At 52.7% G+C, this 18,863-nt stretch overlaps 2 protein-coding genes across 4 annotated transcripts in view; one reads left to right on the top strand and one right to left on the bottom strand.

Moving 5' to 3' along the window:
* The first annotated feature begins 52 nt into the window (after positions 1–52).
* Positions 53–2,739, top strand: RAB24 (RAB24, member RAS oncogene family). The gene is made up of 8 exons (XM_069869264.1): positions 53–226; positions 696–764; positions 879–957; positions 1,039–1,106; positions 1,205–1,304; positions 1,877–1,927; positions 2,013–2,075; positions 2,284–2,739. The coding sequence occupies exons 1-8, from the start codon at positions 110–112 to the stop codon at positions 2,346–2,348; spliced, it is 612 nt and encodes a 203-aa protein (XP_069725365.1). The 5' UTR covers positions 53–109; the 3' UTR covers positions 2,349–2,739.
* Positions 2,740–2,840: 101 nt separating this feature from the next.
* NSD1 (nuclear receptor binding SET domain protein 1) overlaps positions 2,841–18,863 on the bottom strand; it is a 61,764-nt gene continuing 45,741 nt past the window's right edge. For 2 of the 3 annotated variants that reach the window (XM_069869261.1, XM_069869262.1), the window contains exons 21-23: positions 18,659–18,765; positions 15,446–15,650; positions 2,841–11,405 (exon numbers count right to left, since the gene is read on the bottom strand). In XM_069869261.1, coding sequence (XP_069725362.1) covers positions 9,091–11,405; positions 15,446–15,650; positions 18,659–18,765 — 2,627 coding nt within the window. In that variant the 3' untranslated portion in view covers positions 2,841–9,090. The remainder of the gene's footprint in view (positions 11,406–15,445; positions 15,651–18,658; positions 18,766–18,863) is intronic. The other variant, XM_069869263.1, reaches the window with a different exon arrangement.

Raw genomic sequence — 18,863 nt, 5'->3', positions numbered from 1 at the left:
ACCCCCTTCTACGTGACGTGACCACGCCCACCAGACGTACGTCTCGGCCCCGCCCCCTCGCTTCCGCCCCGCCCCCTCGCTTCCGCCCCGCCCGGCGGCGGCGGCGAGGATGAGCGGGCGGCGGGTGGACGCCAAGGTGGTGCTGCTGGGGCAGGAGGGGGTGGGCAAGAGCAGCCTGGTGGAGCGCTGCGCCCACCGCCGCTTCCGCCCCGGGCCCTACCAGAACGTGAGCGCCCCCTCCGCGCGTCCCTGCCGTGAGCCCCGGGGCCGGTCCCTGTCGTGAGCCCCGTTCCCGCCCCCCGAGATGGGGCTCCCCGTATCCCTCCCGGGTCCGTCCCCTCGTGTCGCTGCCGTGTTCCCCGTGTGCCCCCACCCCGCCTCGGCGTCTCCACAGCGTCCCCGGCTCGGTGCCTCCAGCCCCCTCGGGCCCGTCCCCTCCTGTCCCCTCCCCAGCTCTCCCACGTCCCCCCAGGCCCGTCCGCTCGTGTCCCGGGATGGTCGCGTCGTGTCCCGCCCCCGTGCCTTCCTCCCGCTGCCTCCACGTCCCCCGGGTGGGTTCCCGCATGGCCCCAGGACGGTTTTCCTTGTGTCCTCAGCCCGGTCCCCTCGCGTCCCCGGGTGGGATCCCACCCTGTCCCCCCCGCAGTGTCCCCTGTGTCCCCAGGCCGGTCCTACCTCTCCTTCTTGCCTTCCAGACGATCGGAGCTGCCTTCGTGGCCAAGGTGATGACTGTCGGGGAGCAGACGGTGACCCTGGGGATCTGGGTAAGTGCAGGGGCTGGGGCTGTGCCAGCCTCTGGGGCCGTCCCTGGCCCCCACCTCGCCTCAGGGACCCCTGAACTCTCTCAGCCTGCTAAGCGCTTCCCTATCCTGCCCCAGGACACGGCCGGCTCGGAACGCTACGAGGCCATGAGCCGCATCTACTACCGAGGGGCACGGGCTGCCATCGTCTGCTACGGTGAGTGTGTGATGAGGAAGGAGCTGGCAGCCGTGCAGGCTCTGGGCTGGGGTGGTGCTAACCCTGAGCCCCGTTCCCCAGATCTCACCGACAGCGGCAGCTTCCAGCGGGCCAAGTTCTGGGTGAACGAGCTGCAGAACTGCGAGGAGGTACGGCCGGGCTGGGGGCTGCGGGGCCTCGCTGGAGGGGAAGGGCAGCCCGTGGCGGAGCTGGGGGCACATCCCTGCCACCCCTCTGCCTGCCGCAGGGCTGCCGGATCTACCTGTGTGGCACCAAGAGCGACCTGCTGGAGGAGGACAGAAGGAAAAGGGGGGTTGACTTCCATGACGTGCAGGACTACGCCGATGGTATGGCTGCGTGGGGCCGGGATGCTCCTGCAGCACCGAGTGGGTGCGGAGAGACGGGGGAAGGAGCTGCCACATCCACGTGTGCCTGGGAGGTGCGAGGGGCTCTTCCCATATCCAGGTCCGGTGGCACCAGGCACCAGGGCTCCCTGTGCGGCGAGGCCTTGGCTCTGCCAGGGAGCCCTTATAAGGAGCGGCTGAGAGAGCTGAGGTAGTTCAGCTTGGAGAAGAGGAGGCTGAGGGGAGACCTCATTGCTCTCTATAACTACCTGAAAGGCGGTTGTAGAGAGGAGGGAGCTGGGCTCTTCTACCAAGGGACAGGGGACAGGACAAGAGGGAATGGCCTCAAGCTCCACCACGGGAGGTTTAGGCTGGACATTAGGAAAACATTTTTCACGGAATGGGTCATTGGGCACTGGCAGAGGCTGCCCAGGGAGGGGATTGAGTCACCTTCCCTGGAGGTGTTTAAGGGACGGGTGGACGAGGTGCTGAGGGACATGGTTTAGTGTTTGATAGGAATGGTTGGACTCGATGATCCGGTGGGTCTCTTCCAACCTGGTGATTCTGTGATTCAGAGATCAAGGCAGAGCTCTTTGAGACCTCCAGCAAGACGGGCCAGAGCGTGGGTGAGTACCCGTCACTGCCGGCCAGGCCCTCACCCCAGCAGGGCTGGGGGTTGTGCCCGCACCCATGCTGCCTGCTCTCCCCTAGATGAGCTGTTCCAGAAGGTGGCTGAGGACTACGTCCACTTCACCGCCTTCCAGGAGATGACAGGTGAGCAGGCAGGATCCATCCCTCCCCCTGGCAGCCTCTCCCCTGCCAGGGCCCTTCCTCACCCCTACCCTCCCTGAGTCCCTGCTGGGGGTCACCCCATGGAGCTTGGACAGTGAACCCTCCTCAAGGGACCCACCAGGGCCCGCGAACAGCACCTTTTGGGCTCCATGTGGTGTGGCAGCAGCCTCCGGCCCCTGTTCTCTTCCAGAGGAGAAGGGCGTCGACCTGGGGCAGAGGAGCGGCGCCTACTTCTACAGCTGCTGTCACCACTGAGACCTCCTGCCAAAAGGGAACTAACTGCTGCTGCCAGACGAGCAGCCGGCATGCACTGGACTCCTCTGTTTTTTTACCTGCTGTGTTTTAGCTGTACGGGGCTGTCGGCATCGTGGCAGTGCCGTGCGGCCCTGTGGACTTCTCTCCTGGTGTGCTGTGCCGCGCTGGGAGCCTCCTGCGGTGCCAGGAGCCGCGGGCTGTCATCCCAGGGGAACGTCTCCCTGCCCCGCAGCGTTTGCGGGAGCCGCTTCCCTGAGTCCCTGCTGTGGTGCAGCTGCAGCTGTTAACTTATTCTCTTGGAGATGCTGCCTGATGATTCTTTGCAGATTTATTTGAGCGTCTTCTCTCGAGGTGTACAATGTAAATAAAGCGCGTTGTGGTCTGAGTTGTCCCCCTGCCTGCACCGCTGCCACAGGGACATCGAGCTCTCCGGTCCCTGTCCTGCTCCCCCTGCGTGCCTCCACTCAGCAAAACAAACCACAAGAGGACATCGAGAGTAAAGTTAAACTTTACTTTACAGTAATTTTTCTTCTATATACAAAGAATTACAGTACATGTTCTGGGAGCACCTGGGCAGGGCAACCCTCTTTTCATTATAAGTTTCACATACACAGCCAACAGTCTAAGGGGAGCAAAATGAAAGTAATCAATGGTCCAAGACTCTCCCCTCTCCCTCTTCTAAAAATAATATACATGCTGGAAATATGTAGGTTTCTCTCACCTGCTCGGGCATCTGTGCTTAGAACTGACAGACAAGCCCTGGTGAGGGCTGAGCACCAGTGTGCACCTCGCTGTGCTCGCCCTGGCACCGCCTGCAGTTCCAGCTGGGCACCCCGACCCCCACCTTGCTCCCCTCCAGCCCAGCCTGCAGGATGCGACCCTGCGGGTGACCCCTCCGCGGGCAGCAGACCTGGGCAGGGAGAACGTGGGGGTGCTCACGCCTAGGCTTCCCCCCACCTCTCTGCGTAAACCCGCTCACAGCTTCAGCACAACCTATGCCACTGCCACGGGTGCCCCGTGTGTCCCTGCGTCCTGTCCCCAGGCAGCCAGGGCCACCCTCCCCGGGACCCCCCGCCTAGCTGGCAGCCCCGACCCCAGCCGGAGGGTGGCAGGGGACAGTCGGAGCCAGGCGCGGTCCCCAGTGCGTTCGGTGTCTGGCAGGGCCGGGAGCGCCCTGCCTGCCCGCACCAGCCCCGCATGGGCCAGGGCAACCCTCGGCTCCAGCCACGCTCCACCTCGAGCCTCCCGGTGCTGCTGTTTTTCCTTTTAACAAGTTCCCAGTGTCTAAAAAAATACACAAAACCCAATTCCTTGAAGTCGATATCGGAAACATCAGAAAGAAAACAAACCATAAACTGAAACCAGCTCAGTACCAAACGGACACAAAGAACATGCAGTTAGCGGACGCCTGCCTGGCTTCTTGTGGCTCCACGTGCTCCCTACGCCCCTGGGACCCACTGGCACGCTGGTTTGAGTCTCAAAACCATCATAAATCAAAGGAACCGAGTCACGCCTTGCATTTCCACCACATGTGCTGAAGCCCAGCCCCAGATTTTGGGGGACAGAATTCAGCTGGCAAAGAAACCTCCAGCCCGCGGGCAGGAGCTGTGAGTTCAGCCCTACTGTGCTAAGCTGCCGAACGGTTTACAATAGCACCACAATAAGCCCAAGTGCTTCGCCAAGGGCAAACTGATTAAAACTTTACCTTGAAATAGGACTTAGCAACACCCATTTCTCAGATTTCCCTAGGAGGTAGATTCAGTGCTGTAGGGACTGTCCGTCACCGCCACTTTGCTAGCCTGAGCTCACACATGCCGTCCCCCTGCACTCGACTTGCCTTCCATCGCCTTCGGAGGATCTGGAGCAGAAATCCTGCCTTTTCCCACCTCCTGCTAAGCACGAGCGGTCTCAAAGCTCCAGCATCCCATCTCCTGGCCACCGAAGCCCCGAGCACCCATCGGCCTGTGCTGCAAGAGGCACAGCCTCAGCTGCAAATGCTGTCGCTGGCTTTATCACTATCACAGGGGAATAATTAGCCCAGATGAAGCCCAGGCAATCAAACACAGCACCAGCCCTTGCCGGCCCCTCCAGAGTAGCTGCAGAGTTTGCCACTTTGCTTTAACACTCACTGGCTGGCAAAGGCCGAAAGCCTCATCAGTAATTTAGGGCAAAGCATATTACAAGCGGGTTACAATTACGGCTATTCCGAACACCAAGCAAAATCAGGAGTTAAGGCTGAAATTAAAAATAAACAGAAGATGTTGAAGATCTGAGGTTTCTCAAACTCCCCTCATGCTGGCTGTGGCATCCAGGCAGAAGCAGTGCACGTTCACAGTGCGCTCCGGTTAAAGTGCTGCCGAGATGCATCAGGGTTAAGGCTGCTTCTTCTTTCCTTTTTTCCTTTGAAACTGAGCTGAAGCTCTTCCAGCATCTCCTAAATCCTGCTATCTCACCATAGAATGTTACTGTCTTTCAGATTCAACCATCTCCCTCATTGAATTTTAACAGCCACCCTTTTAATGTGAAGCCTGTGCCTGTGGGGGGGGTTAGCCCTGAATTACACCATGTGCTCCCACAGTACCACCTGGATACTTTGTGCATGGAAGTGAAACTGTTTCTTGTGGGTTTTTTTTTTGTTAAATAGGAAAAGTTTTAACTTGAGAACAGGAATAAAAGCAAGCTGCTAGGAGCTAGTCTGTCTCCAAAGACGCGCAGTAGGCATTACCCCTAACAGTGGTCACTTCCCTGCTAGATTCCTCAGAGACCTGGCTGGCAGGAGCCGGTGCAGATAGGATGAGGCCAAGGGATGGTGGCCAGTCCCCATTCCCCTCCAGCCCATGCATCCTGCAGGCCCTGCGGCACCTCCTCTACAACTTCCCTCTGGTGCTGGGGCAGGCAGAGCTCCCCCTTCACCCAAGGTCAGCTGGGACTCTGCTGCTACCAAAGATCCACCACCGAAGCGGGTCCTTTGGGTCCTGCCATGGGACGGAGGCCACAGCTCTGAGCAAGGATAGCCAGGTGCTCCTGCTGGCAAGGATGTTGACCAGCAAAGCATTTGTATGAGAGCAAAACCTTCATTCTCTTCAGAACAGGAAAGGGAGAGCCATTCCTGCAAGTGGGAGTGGACTCACGACACTTAGCAGTTTCCACGTGTCTGCCTGGGACAGGAGGGAAAGGGACACAGCCCTGAGCAAAAAGGTTGACATCCTCGATCCTGCTTCTACAACTCTCCACAACAGTGAATCAACGCCAAGAGTCACCTCTCGCTCAGCTGACCAGACTGCCAGTGGCCAGGTGACCGTGGCCTCTGCCCCAGCGAAGGTGGCCCCGCTCCTCAGGCAGCTCCAGCCCAGCATAAGGGCTCAGGGAGGCTGCAGCAGCCTCTCCCCCACAGGAGAGCTCTGCCAGGTATCTGCTACCTGCTGCTTTCCTCGGCATTAGAACACTCATGTGATTCACACTGGCTGAATTCTCAAGGCAGCAACAAACTGCAGAAAATGAACCCAACTCTGCTGCCACAGACACCTCTCTCTCCTCCCCAAGGCAGCACTACCAGCTGCCACCAACAGCCAGTCTCCTCAAGCCCGTTATTTCCTTCCCTGGTGAGGGTTGTGTTGCTCAGATCCATTTCCCATTGTGCGCTAACGACAAAGGCTGGGATAGGCCATCTCCACGCCTGGTCAGGCCTTGCCCGCCCCGATGAGGTGACCCTGTACAGCCAACCATTCCTAACAGTATCATTTCTCCATCTGCACACCTGAAAAGCCCTCCTGATGTGACAAAAGCATCGCCCAGGGGCCCAGCGTGGCAGGAGGTAACAGCAGCTTGGTGGCTTTCTCCTCCAATGACATCTCCAAACACCAGCTTTACTGAACAGTCTCCCAGCTATACTTAAGTCAACTTCCCACCATGGAGCTAGAAAGTAGGAAAGCCAGAAACCTGGATCCTTGTGGAAAAGGCATGAAGGGAGGCAATAAGAGAAGTGGTGTATGGTCAGATGGCAAGGATGAGGCTGTAGGTTTGAAATGCCATGCAATAGTTCAATCTACGTTCACTGTTCCGAACAAGCTTTTGGGTGAAGCTTGCGGCGCAAAAGGCTGCTGCTGCCATCAATCTCACCTCACTACATGAGCACATGATTTATAGAAGTGATTTTTTCAAACCTGCACTTAATGAGAATTCACTGAGAACTTCTCCCTTTTACAGGTTTAAAAAAGCCTGCACCAAAAATATTCACAGTTTATTTTTCATGAGACAAGTAACTAGTTCACACGTGACAAGGCGAAGCGGAGGTGGGCAGAGCAGGGCAGGTACCCTTCTGGTTACACAGCTGCAGCTGGCCGGGTGGCTGGCGCGGAGGGGACCCTACTTACACGATCTAAATGACTACGTCCAGCTCATGGGAAGGCCTATAAAGGTAAATTCACAATTTATTTTCCTTCGCACACATGATAAATACTGAATATACTGAACCTCATTACCATTTTTTTTATCTCGTTTAAAAAAGTTAATGAATGCCCTTAGATTATCTTCTCTCTCAATGGCTCTGAGGAGTTGTCCTGATTCCCTTTGTGCAGGAGTCACGCAGAAACACAAGCTGCTTGCATTTCCCCAGTTTCAGCAGCAAGCAGGAATTGACTTGCCAGTCTTCCCGGAAAAAAACCAACATTATACAGTAAGTTTCCATAAGCTGTAAAGCTTTTTGAGTCGCTAGCTATTCTACAAAGGATCTGAAATGATACGGACTAGAGAAGAGATGCACCACAGCACTGGTAACGTCCTCTCGTGCCCAGCACACCCAGACTTTACAGCAGGGTGTTGTCTTGGGGTGCGTACATCAGGGAAGGAAAGTGGATTGGGATTAGTCTCAGTACAAGGGTCTGCCTCCCTTCATAGAAAACCCCAAAGCTCAGGACCATCTGCTTTGGGAGCAGCACGTACTTGCAAGCTAGTGGGAATAACGACCCGCTCCCACATCAGAGGGAGAAGGTCAGCCTGGAGCTGAATGCTCCTTTACTGGGGAGGGGCCTGCAGATCCGCATGGAAGGAGAAGGGAACACTGGAGGTGCGCAAGGGTCAGGTGGTGGGTATGGAGATCCAGGGCTGCGGCACCCGGACCAACGGAGCTCACGCAAACCACAGAGGTGATGTGTCGTGAGAGCGTGCTGGTCAGCAGCACTTCCTTGGCAGGATACCAACCCCTTCCAGCCCGGGCAGTGCTGCCCAGGGACAACCATCCTCCTGCCTGTGAGGGTGCCAGCGGTCACAGGACACCACTCAAGAGGTCCCTGCACTTGCCCAGGGAGCACCATGGCCAAGCAAATTTCTACCTCGTCGCTTCAGTAAACAGCTTTCAGCAGACCTAATGTGGACACCAGCCTGACCACCACCAGGTACTTAACATCATCTTCGCTGGAAAAGGGAGAAGAGCGAAAAAGGAAAGCCAGCCAGCTGCTGGAGCCCACCGTGTTCCAGTGTGAGAACTACTATTCAGTTGGAAGGACACACGCGCGCACACACACACACGCACGCACACCAACACAGTCCAGTTAATTCAAGTCTCCTTTGGTTGTACAAGAGTTAAGCCAGAAGCTACCCGAGAGGAAGGTGTTGAGATGGGTCCCAGTGCAGCTACAGCACCCTCGCCTTCGCGCTGCCCAGCAAACGGCACGGGCTTCACTCACAGCTCGGCTGCTCATCCTGCTGCTGGGAAGCCAAGGTATGACGCACACGGGTCTGAGGCAAGGGGAGAAAAGACTGCTCAATCTGCTGGCTCACGGTAACAACAGAAATCAAGAAGAGACTGGATGGAAACTGGAAAGAGGACACCGCCACCCTGTCAGGGTGGTGCTCAGCACCTTAGGGAAATCCACTCTGCCCCGCTCTGCTATTGCTGCTTTATAGGTCACAAAGTTTTCAAGTGCAGGAAACCCTCTGCGTGTCCTGTGCTCAAGGATTAAGACACAAGAATGACAAATCTGCCAGATGGCTTCTTTCAAGATCTCTCTTTTCCCTGACCTCCTTCAGATTCCCTGCTTCTTGGGCCTGGCCAGTTGCAGCTTTGTAGAAAGGAGCCCGAATGGATATTGCCTGTTGCTGGAGAAAACTGCACTGAGTAAGTGCAGCAGGCTCCTCTCCCAGCTCAGCTGGAGACGGTACCTGTCCTTCAGTGAACCACACATGCAGCAGGTCCCAGCCAACGTATGGACAAACCTTGCACAGCAAAATCCTGCAGAGACAGAGACCTGGGCAGACAACAGATAAACCCGTTCCCTGCTTCCAGTCTGGCAAGGGCATACACCCGACTGCTCACTGCCTGATCCCTGAAACATCTCCAGTCCCAGGGCAGCCTGACTGATCTGCTTCCTCTAAATACAGAAACAAGAGCAAGGGCCCTGGCTGTCCCTGGGAACCTGCCTATGAATCAGACCTGAAGCTCAAACACGCTAGATTAGCAATGTGACCATTTCAATGGAACTGGAGATTTTTTACCCAGAGTGGACTCTTTATTTCAGCTTTGCCATTTGTAAAAGGAGAGGAAAAGGTCACGGATGCTCTCTCCCTTTGACTGGGCCACACTCAGACTTAAGTGAATGTCCTTGCTCATGTCACAAGAGAATATGGATGGGATGTGCATGGGTTAGGGGCCGGGCTCAGGGAAGTGAATAAAAAAAAAACAAGACAAAGATTCCCCCTCCCTAAACATTAAAAGACTGAAACCTGCCTCCCATATTCACCAACCTCACTTTGGCTCTGAGTCAGCCAACTCATGACAGACAGAATCCTGGGTACGGGCTAGCGCTGTGTTTTGTTCAGGCAAAGGGTCCTGCCCCAGAGGAGTCTGTACTTTTCCGCTCAGCCACGAAATCTGGTCAATAGTCTGAATGTTCGTGACAAGCCACTGCACCTGCTCTGGGGGCACCGGCGCTTCCCTGGCTGGCCGAGGGGTCTGCTCGAACGTACGCAATCTCTCAGATGTCCAAGGGGTTTGCTCCGTGGGCGCTGAGGCCACGTCCCAGCTGGGCTGAAGGGTTGGCTCTGGTAGTTTCTCTGCTGTCCGGGGAGACTGCTCTGTAGCTGCCAGGGCTTTTGCAGTGGGCCAGTGGGTTTGCTCATGTGTCTGTAGTTTCTCTGTGGGCCAAGGTACCTGTCCGACATGTGACACCATCTTCCCAGCAGACCAAGAGATTTGCTCGCCAGCTAACATGGTCCTCTCTTTCTGCTGGGGACTCAGCTCCATGGTCAGGGCTCCTTTCTCCTTCGGCTGAGCATTCTGGTCAACAGGCCGCAGTGCCTTCTCCGACAGCAACAGCCTTGGAGCCGATGCAGCTGGAGGTTTCTCCAAGGCTTGAGGCCGAGGAGCTACAGCAGCAGACAGCTTGTCCGATGCCTGAGGCCAAGGGGCTGTAACAGTTAGAGGCCTCTCCAAGAGCAGAGATCTGGCTGCCCCGGAGCCAAGAGCCTTCTCCAGAGGCAGTACCCGCAGGGCTCCCGAGTCGGCAGCCTTCTCTGGAGGCAGGGGCCGCAGCACCCCGGGGGCGAGCGCCTTCTGCATGAGTGGGATCCGCAGGGCCCCCGAGCCACTCACGTGAGGTGACCAGGAGCCAGGGGCCTTCTCTGGAGGCAGGGGCCTCAGCACCCCTAAGCTGGGAGCCTTCTCTGTGGGCAGGATCCGCGACATACCCGAGGCAGAAGCCTTCTCCGGAGGCAGGGGACGGGCTGCCCCAGAGCTGGGGGCCTTCTCTGCAGCTGGGACCTGCACTGCCCCGGAGAAGGAAGCCTTCTCTGGAGGCAGGGGCCGTGACGCAGCTGGTTCAGGAGCCTTCTCCGAGAGCAGGATCCGTGGGACTGGGGAGCCAGGGACCTTTTCAATGGGTAGAGGCCACAGCACCCCAGGGACTGGAGCCATTTCTGATGGTGGGACCTGCGGTACCACGGTGCTGGGACCCTTTTCCACAGCCTGAAGCTGTGGACTCTGGACAGAAGCTTTGTCCGCTGGCTGAGGCTGGTCGTCTGCAGGAGGCTCATCCACCAGCTGGGCCTGCAGGGTCCCTGCTGTGGCGAGAAGTCTGTCCGACAGTTGAGGAGGCAGGCATTTCGTTGGGAACTCATCCAGCACCTCAGGCTGCTGGATCCTGGTGTCAATGAGCGAACTGCCCGCTAACCCCAAAACCCCGGGGGCGGCAGGAGGCTCGTCCGACAGCTGGAGCTGCAGGGCACCAGCAGCAAGAGACTCATCTGACAACTGCGGAGTTCCCAAAGGAGATTTGCTCGGCTCATGAGGCTGTGAGGCATCACTGGAGGACTCATCCAGCGGCCACAGCACCGCGTTGCTGGGAGGCCTGTCGGGCTGCTGCGGCCTCAGCGCTACGATGATGGGTTGTTGTTTCTCTGACTGCAGCCGTAGGGACAAGGCAGCCTGGGGTTTGTCTGACGGCTGCAGGCGGAGCGACAGGGTAGTGGGAGGTTTGTCCGAAGGCTGCAGCCGGAGCGAGAGGGTAGTGGGGGGTTTGCTGGATGGTTTCAGCCTCAGTGACAAGGTGGTGGGGGGTTTATTCGATGGTGGGAGTCTGAGTGCCAGAGCAGCGGGCGGTTTGTCTGGTGGAGGCAGCCTGAGGGCCAGGGTGGTGGGGGGCTTGTTTGACGGCTCCAGCCTCAGGGCCAGGGTGGTGGGGGGCTTGTCTGACGGCGGCAGCCTCAGCGCCACAGTAGTGGGAGGCTTTTCTGGTGACTGCAGTCTGAGGGCCACAGACTGAGGTAGGCTCTCCAGAGGCTGAACGCTCAGGTCTGTGTCTGCAGGCGGCTGCTCCGGTGGCTGGGTGTCCTCATCGTTAGCCAGGGATTCTATGGGAGGCACATACTCACGAATTTCTCCCGGCTCCAGAGGGTTAGGCCCACAGGGATCGTGCTCTGTGCAGCATAAACGTCCATCCAGCTTGGAGATGAAGAGCATGCCTTCCCGGTGCTGCTTGCAGAAGGACTTGGGGCACATCTCGCAGAAGGAAGCGGCTTCCTTACCACACATATCACACTGATGCCATGGACACTCCCATTTTCCTGCAGCACAGACACAGGACAGAACACATACCTTAGGAGTGCTACAAAGGCAAGAGACGAGGCCTGCCACAAAGGGAGTTCAAGGGGGAGAGGGAACACCCCCAGAATAGCCCCATACAGCTCTAAATGTCCTTCTCCATTTCTGCCATAGCTCCCAGGCTTGACAGGCAGCTAAGAGGAACCCACATTCTTGGAAGCAACAAGGGAAATGATAAGTCATGATAAACACAACCCATACCACATCAGACCAAAAGCCCCTTTTGCTCCAGCATGATGCTAAGTGATACGGGCACCTAGAGGAGAGTAGACACCCCCAGCTCAAACATCTCTGTGGCTTTGATTTCCACAAACAACAGTGATAGCTGTGTATAATCACCCAATGGACTCCCCTTAAGTAGATCCTTCAGGTTCATCTAAGTCTTTGTTAATACTGGGCCAACCCCCCCCCTTCCTGTTTATCAGAAAGAAGAAGTGAGAGGGCAGTGACCACAAGGGAATAAGTTTCTATTGTCTGTGTACACAAAGGCATCTTCCTTAACCCGTTTATGGGCATGATAAAAATACTGCTTATCACAAAGCCAAGCTGCATCCTGAGGAGCTCTGAGTCCATGCTGAATCTGTTCACCACCAGCATCAACATCATCATGGAGGTAAAAAAAATAAAATTACAGCTCAAGACTGTTGTAGATGACCTCACTGGTTCAGCCCCCTGCTCCTCCAGCCAAGTCTGCTGCTGCCTCTATCAGAACGCTTCTCACCAGTGCATGGACACCAGGAATAATGAGACCATTTGCACCCAGGGTACAGGACGCCTGTATCAGGAGTCCCTGATCTCCCACTTGTCGGACCAGCATGCCTGTGTTTCTAAATATGCCTCCTTTCTCCCCGCTTATCCCAACGCCCCGTGCCCCCCCGGGGCTCCCCTGCTCCCTGGCCTGCTACAAAGAGCAGCTCCTTGCAGAGCTGTCCTTGCACAAGAGCCCCGGGGCAGCCCGTGCTCAGAACGCAAGCGCTGATGGAGGGCAGCCATGGACACCAGCCTGGCCAGAACACTTCCCAGCCTCCCCAAATCAAGCCCACACGTCTGTGGCTTTGGCTACCAGCTCTTTTCCACGGAGCCTGGAAAAGAGCATGACTGCAGCATAGCACTGAGCAGCTGTGGCCATTTCTCAGTGCACTTGCACAGTATCAGCTTTCCACTCCCCTCTCTCACACTGCTTTTCCCCTGGGCTGAAGAGAACATGTAGCATGAGTTTCCCCTCCTTTGAAGCCAGTCCAAGATTTCTGTTCTGGTCTCAAAATATGTAACGCTGCTTTTTTGCTTCTTCTCCAGTTTTTCAGCAGCATTTTCAGAGTGAGGAATTTGTTTTTCCCCCTTCCAGGCATGCAGTGCTGCAGCACAGGCCATTGCTGCTCGCTGCCAACACCATCAGGAACCCAGAGAGCCACGCTCAGCACTCTGGCCACCGGAAAAGACTCTGAGACTACTATTACAGAGGTCATTTGTATGGATGGAAAATTAAGTCAGTCAAAACCTGCCAGTGTGTTGCAGGAAGGACAAATCCTATCAAACCACTCTAATGGTCTTTGACAGGATAAAAGGCCTAATGAATAAGCAGCCTCTCCAGAGGCAGTCCGGAGCAGATGAGCTCTCCGAAGTAAGATCATACAATTAGTAACGTGCAAACAAGCAGGAAATTCCAATTATTCGACAGCAATGCCCATGGCAGAAGAAACATTTGAAGTAAAAAGTGCTGAACCTTTCATATCCTGTATGATGCTCTAAGGAGTGGGCTGTGAAAACAGCAGCCTACGTGCAAAAACAGTAAAATGGCTACAACTGGCTGAAAAGCATTCTGAAAAAAAACAAGCTACTAGCAGCCTTCTGGCAAACTAAGGAGGCATTTCCAATGACATCCTTCGAGTCTATTTTAGTCTGTATTTTAATTTACATTTCTGGAAGCAGAACAGCAAATACACTTACAGAAATGAGTAGATGGCAACAAGGCTGTGAGGAACTGCAAAAATCTAGTTAAGTAGGCTCAGAATTAAAACTGGACAGGTGCTCTTGCACCAACAAGGTGCAGCTAATTAAAGATGAGTGCAAAGCAGGACTACAGGAGAAATAAAATAAGTATGCGGAAAGGATCAAGCTGAGGACTCATGGATGAGAAAGCAAGTCACAAACATCATACAAATGTGGAAGTTATTTTTGCAAAACAAGTCAAACCTCATTTCCCAAGAAATTTTACATAGAACATGAAATACAACTATTCTGTTCCGTGGGCGTTAGCGAGGCCTCGGCTGCAGTACTGCTAAAGCATTCTTGTCAGCTACACAGTTTTAAAACTGTGTAGACAAGTGAGACAGTCCAGAGCAGACCAAGAACAACAACTTTTGAGAAAAAAGCTGCAAAGAGAGAGGCTGTGTTTGGTGAAGCCAGTGCTAAGGAGATACCGGTCTCTCAGAGTGTAAAAAAGCAGGTATGGGGAAACATTCTTTGTCTTTTCTAGTCAGGCTGAATGCTGGATTCTCCTTTACTGGAGACTTGAAAGCATAGGAAAACCTGCCAGGATGTTACTGCACTCTGTCTTAGAACACAAAAATGCATAGAAAGGTGATATTTAGGACTCCCTCCCCCTGAATGATGACGTTTCTATAGGAATGCCCTCCACTCCAGCTGGCTTTCACATGGCTCTGTTACAGCGTTTGCTCAACGAGCAATCCAAGCTCTTCTGCATGAATGTCCTATTCCCCCTAAAACTTAACACATGCACACACATGATTTCTGCCATCTACAAAATATGCTACCAGCCCTTCTACACCTGCCAAGTTGCAGCTCGAGGTGCTGAATGCCCCGTTCTGGCTCTCTGTGGAGCGCTGACAGAAACACTCTGTCGCAGTGACTCTTCTGGCAGTTACTTTCAGAGACCGCTTGGTTCCAAACTTCTTAGCCAGCCTCCAATGTATTGAGAAAATACTCTGCAGAGCTGCCTAGACAAATTCTAATTCTGACAATGCTGGCAGTATTAAATCAGAAGATTTGCTGCCCCCTAAACAAATTACTTCAATATAATCACTTTTATTAACCATATTTATTATCTTAGCAAAACCCCCTAAATTAGGTTTGATGAGTAATTCTATCTAAAATCTTGTCATTAGCATTGTGGATATCCTTATCGTTTAATTCTTGAGGCATTTGATCCTGTACCAGCTCTTCCACCCTCCTGGCCTTGCAGACATCAGGCTAACTGGCCTACCAAGTCTCAGGTCAGACGTTTTCCCTTTCTGAGCACTGGTTAAACCTAAACACTCATCCAAGGTCGTAGGAACTCTTTTAACGACTGAGACAAACTGAAGCAACAGAGGAAACACTCCCCTCAACCAGCTCCTTGAAGATCTTAAAATGCAACTTATATTTTCCTCTAACAGATGTTACTTCACACCTCCTGAACTACTGATGAACTCAAAACTGTTTTATCACTCCTACAGGGAGCCTGTTGTTTTCTCTGCACACAACCAGGAAAGCTTCTTGAGGGTTTTTTTTTCCCTTTTTATTTCAAATTTCTGCCCTCATTTAGGACAAACTAGGACATACTTTGATATCATTCTCTTCCCCAACTATGAACTCATGGCTATTCAGACACCTAACACGTTCATCTCATTTGCCATCAGTGTTTCTCCTCATCACTCAACTCAGTCAATCATCTCCAGTTCTGGGAAAAAGGCCCATCTGAAGAACCAACACCTCAGCTATGGCTGGGACTGTCCTTTGCCAGGCCCCAAGGATTGGGTCGCTTCACAAGCATCATTTCTTAGGTGAGGATCAGCTCCCCCTTCAGCAATCAATTCATCTTTTTGCAGTCACAGTGGGGTGCAAACTAGGGTTGTATTGTGTGGGCCACAAAGCGTGTTCAAGTGAGAAATATCTTTTGGAATTTTAAGATGTTGTGAAGTGAGTGCAGGGTGGTGAGCAGCACCTGGGACACCTCGAGCCAACACTGTGACCCAAGCAGAGCTCAGTCTCGCAGAGCACTGACCTGCAGGTCTCTTGGTCAGGTTGAGGCAGTCCGCGTGGTATACCTTGGGGCAGCCTGGCTTCTTACAAGAAACTAGCTGCCCTCCGTCCCCACAGCTGAAACACTCGTCCTCTCGCTCCTTCAACACCTCTGCCTGCGACCTGCGCTTCATCGGCGGCCGTCTCTTTAGCTTCTTGGACTTTTCCTCGGTGAGGTTGGGTTGGCTCTGTGAGTGAGACAACATCAGTTAATGCAGGTCTCTGCCCCTTCCATCTGTTCCCTTCCTGCTACAGTGGAGAGAACGGCAAATCCTGCAAATAAAAACTCCACTGCCAGCCCTACCTGAAACGCATGCAGCATCTCTACAAAGCTTCCTCATTATTTGGCCATTGATTTAATACAGTAAATGCTTCTAATTTTTTTAGAAAAAGCCTGGAAGCTCTGTGTGAAAACCTGGCTAAACACATGACATGCAACTGGCAACAGCATGATGAGGAGCCAGGGACTGCTGGGTGTTGATGAGCTTGTGCCATCTCTCACAAACCCTTCAGGTCCTCAGTCAAAGCAGTTGGGTCTCCTTGCACCCCTGACTCTCACGAGGAGTCTCTCCAGTCCTTCCTCCACTTTTTGATGTTCCTCCCCCTGCCTCCATTCTCAGTCTGAATTTATCTGTGGCCAGTTTAGATCTATTTGTTCTTGTGTCAATGCTGCTCTTGTTTTGCAGTTTTGCTCTCTCCCTTAAGTAACAACCAGGACGTGCTGTCCTCCTCACAAAGGAAACACGTTCACAGTCTGCACTCTGAATCTTCCTAACAGCTTTTCCCTGCCCCTAATGAGTTTATTTCTCCCAAATGCAAGTTATAGAATTACACACGCTGCCTCAGGTGATGCCTCACAGGCTGTGTACAGTGACATCAATACTTCTCCAAAAGAATGGGAAATCCCTCCCAAGGCACTGCCCGCATTCGCCTTTTTTCATGGCTGCGTCACCACAGCAGCTCAGTCTTGTGGCACCTGAACTGCACGGTGGCTCCTTCTCCACCATGACTGCTCTCACCGATTACCCTCTGCTGGCAGATTTGTTTCTGCCATCACCCAGTGATGTGTTCTCTGGTGTACTCCATCTCTGAATTCCAGTCCATTCCCATTTCTGCTCAGTTATTCCTCTGCAATTGCCTCCATCCCCACCTCCAACCCAAACACTGACATCATAGAGTCATCAGCAGTTAAATCACCAGCTTCCAATGGCTGTTAAAGGCAGTAAGGAAATGACCACAACTGGTCCTAAGATTGGCATCTAAATAGCTTAATTGCTCTCTTCTCTGGCCTAAGGCTTCTTCCAAACTTCCCTTCAAGCTGGGTCCTGGGACCACTCCTCGCCCCCTATTGGCTCCTCCCTAGGCTAAGCCTCCCACTGTACCCAACACTCAGCTCCACTCAACTCCAGATGATGCTTCCTGTCCCCAGTCAGCCACCTTTTCAATGCACTGTTAATTCAGTCTATCTAAAAAGATGCAAGCCAAGTTTTACGCCATTCTCCACATCTCTGCCTGCTGAGGCAACACCCACGAGGCAATTTTTACATCCTTTATTCTGCATAAATATTGGGCACCGTTTTCATCACTCTCCTATCGAAACTAAAACCAAAAAGATGTTCTTGATGGTTTCCTTCCCCTTCTCAAGTGGATGTTTCTGTTTTCAGACCAACGTTCCCACTGACAATGGGGACAAGTCAGGCCTTTATCACTTAAAATGCAGGCAGTGAAATCACTCCACCTGAACTATACCACCTATTCTCAGTGCCCAGTACTTCCGACATCAAATTACAAAGAGAACAAGTAAAACCTTTCACAGTTAATTTGAATGTCTAAGCAAGGTCTAACAGCTGGACTAAGTGGATTCCCACTTGCTCACTACAGTACAACAGACTTCCAGGCATTCTTCGCACTCCTGGTTAGAAAGGTCACTTTTGAGAATGAACTTGAGTATAATCAGTTTTGTCTTGCTGTATTTTCAGGAAGCATAAAAATGCATCTATTATCAATGAATTTGAAAAAAAAAAGCAACCAAGGTACTGTTTTCTTGGGTTTTGTTTCTTAGCCCATCTCATCAAGATGGAATGAGCCGCCTCAGGCATTGCAAGAGAACTTTAATGCCAACTAAAGGGCACCTTTCTCTCATTTCCATCATGCAACCTGCAATTTCAGGGCAAAAATTACAGTCAAGCCACGTATAAACACAAGACCGGCACTAAATCAATTGAGCTTTAAATTGCAACTCAAAAAAGAAGTAAATACACCAGATGTGTAATTTGCCTCATCTGTCAACTTCTGAAGACATGATATTTTTTTTTCAAGTTTTTTTCTGCAGAACTCAGCTCTCTGGAGAATTCACAAAACCTTCCCTATATACTGACAAGACTCAACAACTGCACTGCTGTTACCCCTTAAATGCGGCTAAGCCTCCAGTACCCACATGCCAGAGCAGAGCGATTACAGCCTGGCTTGGTGAAGCTCTTGAAACAAACCGACAGCTGAGATATAGAGTGAACTGGTGACAGCTGGACAGCTGGGAACTCGGCTAACTGCTCCTGTTGTTCCCTTTTCCCAGCGAGAACCAGCTCACACAAGGAGGTAAAGGAAATAAGTTCCTCTTACTGCAACATTACAGTCACAAAATGAAGCTCTGAAAAGTCAGTTCTAAAAGCTAGTGATTTTTCTACTACAGATATAGCAAATTTCTTAATCCTGCCTGATGTGTAAACTTAGGTCGCTTAACTTAAAGAAGGAAAAACCAGGAACTCCCTTATATCAGCAAAGATACAGGAGCTTTCTGGCTCTAAAGCAACTCCAGTCTGAAGGAATGCAAGTCTGCTGGCCTTCCATGTGTGCTCACCATCTACTCAGGCCTTTACTTTGGGAAACAGGCTAAGCTGTGCTTTTTTGGTTATCTGTCAGAAGTCCTTTTCCCAAGCCTGTCCTTTGCTCCTCTAGTGCAATGGAAATTGCCACAGTAATAAGCAGAAATCTCTGAAATAAATCTTTCACTTACTCTTCTGGTGAAACATTCAATTTCCTGTCATTATTTATAGCAACTCACATAACTGAGGTCGAAGAATGAAAATTTGAATACTCAACTTATTTTGAGCTATGTTTTCATCCCCACCCAGAAATCCTATGCACAGAAGTGATCCCAAAGAACAAAGGCCTAAAACAAAGAACAAAAGCATCATACCTTTGGCCGAACTCCTAGGAAGCCACTACAATTTGGGGCACCACATTTACAAACAGTCTTTCCATTTCCCAGGCACTCCAGGTTGTAGTTGAAAGTCAGCTCAGTCCCTGGCACAGAAGCAGATCAAAACCAAGTTGTAATGAACTACAGGGCAGAATGTCTCACTGCTGAAGTAAAAGCACTTCTGAAATCTACTGACACAAAC

This window comes from Phaenicophaeus curvirostris, chromosome 15, assembly GCF_032191515.1.
Source record: "Phaenicophaeus curvirostris isolate KB17595 chromosome 15, BPBGC_Pcur_1.0, whole genome shotgun sequence".
NCBI lineage: Eukaryota > Metazoa > Chordata > Aves > Cuculiformes > Cuculidae > Phaenicophaeus > Phaenicophaeus curvirostris.
The sequence above is the reverse complement of the archived record's forward strand: the minus strand, read 5'-3'. Positions and strand labels throughout refer to the sequence as shown.